Source organism: Solanum verrucosum, unplaced genomic scaffold (genome assembly GCF_900185275.1).
Source record: "Solanum verrucosum unplaced genomic scaffold, falcon-dt-bn FXZP01000097.1, whole genome shotgun sequence".
In the NCBI taxonomy this organism is placed as follows: Eukaryota; Viridiplantae; Streptophyta; class Magnoliopsida; order Solanales; family Solanaceae; genus Solanum; species Solanum verrucosum.
The window spans coordinates 769,388-771,158 of NW_026020256.1; the positions used below are offsets into that span (position 1 = coordinate 769,388).

A 1,771-nucleotide genomic window follows, 5' to 3' on the forward strand; every position below is an offset into this window, starting at 1 on the left:
AACTCTCTCCCCCTTAAAGAAATTTCGTCTCAAAATTTACCTTACACTAGTCCCGAAACAAGTGCGGATATTGGGTCCTCATGTCTTCTTCTCTCTCCCAATAGCTTCTCCCGATTGGTTCCTCCAAAGTACCTTTACTAAGTGGATTTTCTTGTTCTAAGTTGCTTCACTTCCCGAGCTTGAATTAAAATAGGTTCTTCATTATACGTCAAGTCAGGATTAACCTCAATAGATTCAACTGGAAGAACATGAGATGGATCAGAACGATATCTTCTGAGCATAGAAATATGGAAGACATTGTGGATCTTGTCTAACTCAGGTGGCAAAGCCAATTTCTATGCAACTGTCCAACCCTTTAAAGTATCTCATAAGGTCCAATAAATTGGGGACTAAGTTTTCCTTTTTTGCCAAATCTCATAATCTTTTTCCATGGAGACACCAGAATACTTTATCTCCCACTTGATATTCAATGTCATGCCTTTTAAGATCAACGTACGACTTTTATCTATCCGAAGAAATCTTTAGACGATCCTTGATAATTTTTACCTTGTCCTCTATTTGTTGCACAATTTCAGGACCAATAAGTTTCCTGTCACCAGCTTCACTCCAACAAAGATGGGTTCGACATTTCCTTCCGTACAAGGCTTCATTGAGAGGCATTCCAATACTTGATTGATAACTGTTATTGTAAGCAAATTCTATCAAAGCCAAGTGTTTGTCCCAACTACCCTCAAACTCCATAATGCAAACTCGAAGCATATCCTCCAAAATTTGTATCACCCTTTCCGACTGGCCGTTTGTCTAAGGATGGAACGAAGTGCTAAATTTCAGCTTAGTACCTAAACTTCCTGCAAGCTACCCCAAAATCTAGATGTAAACCTTGGGTCTCGATCAGATACAATAGACATAGGGATCCCATGAGTCTACAATCTCATTAATGTACAATTTGGCTAAACGCTCAAGTGAGTAATCCATCCTGATTGCTAAGAAGTGAGCACTCTTGGTTAGCCTGTCCAAACCACCCATATTGCATCATGATTTCTTTGGGTGCGAGGAAGTCCAGAAACAAATTCCATAGTTATTCTCTCCCATTTCCATTCCGGCATCGACAAGGGTGTAGTAAACCAACTGGGACCTGATGTTCTGCCTTTACTTGTTGACAAACCAAACATTTGGAAATGAACTCCGCAATGTCTCTCTTCATACCATTCCACCAATAATGTTCTTTGCTGGTCTGGTACATCTTTGTACCTCCATGATGCATTGCATATGGTGAAATATGTGTTTCATTCGGTATTTTTCTCCTCAATTTGTCATCATTAGGGATGCATAACATGTTCTGATAAAATAAGACACCATCCTCTGTTAATGTAAAATCAAGTTTTCCCCCATTTTGAACTTCTCTGGTCAATTTTACAAGTTTCTCATCTAACTTTTGTGCTTCCTTCACCTGTTCAAGTAATATTGGCTTTACTTGCAAATTAGCAATAACTGAACCATTTGAATCAGGTGTAAAACAAACATTCATGGGTCTTAACTCAAGAAGCAAGGGTAAAGGACTCAAAGAAATGCTTGCAAAGGATTTTTAACTTAAGGCATCTGCAACCACATTGGCTTTACCTGGATGATAATCAATCGTGCAGTCATAATCCTTGATGAGTTCAAGCCATCTACGTTGTCGAAGGTTTAGCTCCTTGTGAGTACCCAAGTACTTTAAGCTCTTGTGATCAGTGAATATATGACATTTCTCTCCATACAAATAATGCCGCCA

General features: G+C 39.0%; 1 protein-coding gene across 1 annotated transcript; it reads right to left on the reverse strand.

Moving 5' to 3' along the window:
• Positions 1-1,078: 1,078 nt before the first annotated feature.
• Positions 1,079-1,528, reverse strand: LOC125833271 (uncharacterized). The gene has a single exon (XM_049512419.1). The coding sequence runs from the start codon at positions 1,526-1,528 to the stop codon at positions 1,079-1,081; it is 450 nt and encodes a 149-aa protein (XP_049368376.1).
• Positions 1,529-1,771: the final 243 nt, after the last annotated feature.

Coding starts and splice junctions, on each gene's coding strand:
- LOC125833271 (XM_049512419.1), bottom strand. CDS start 1,528: ATGAATGTTTGTTTTACACCTGATTCAAATGGTTCAGTTATTGCTAAT.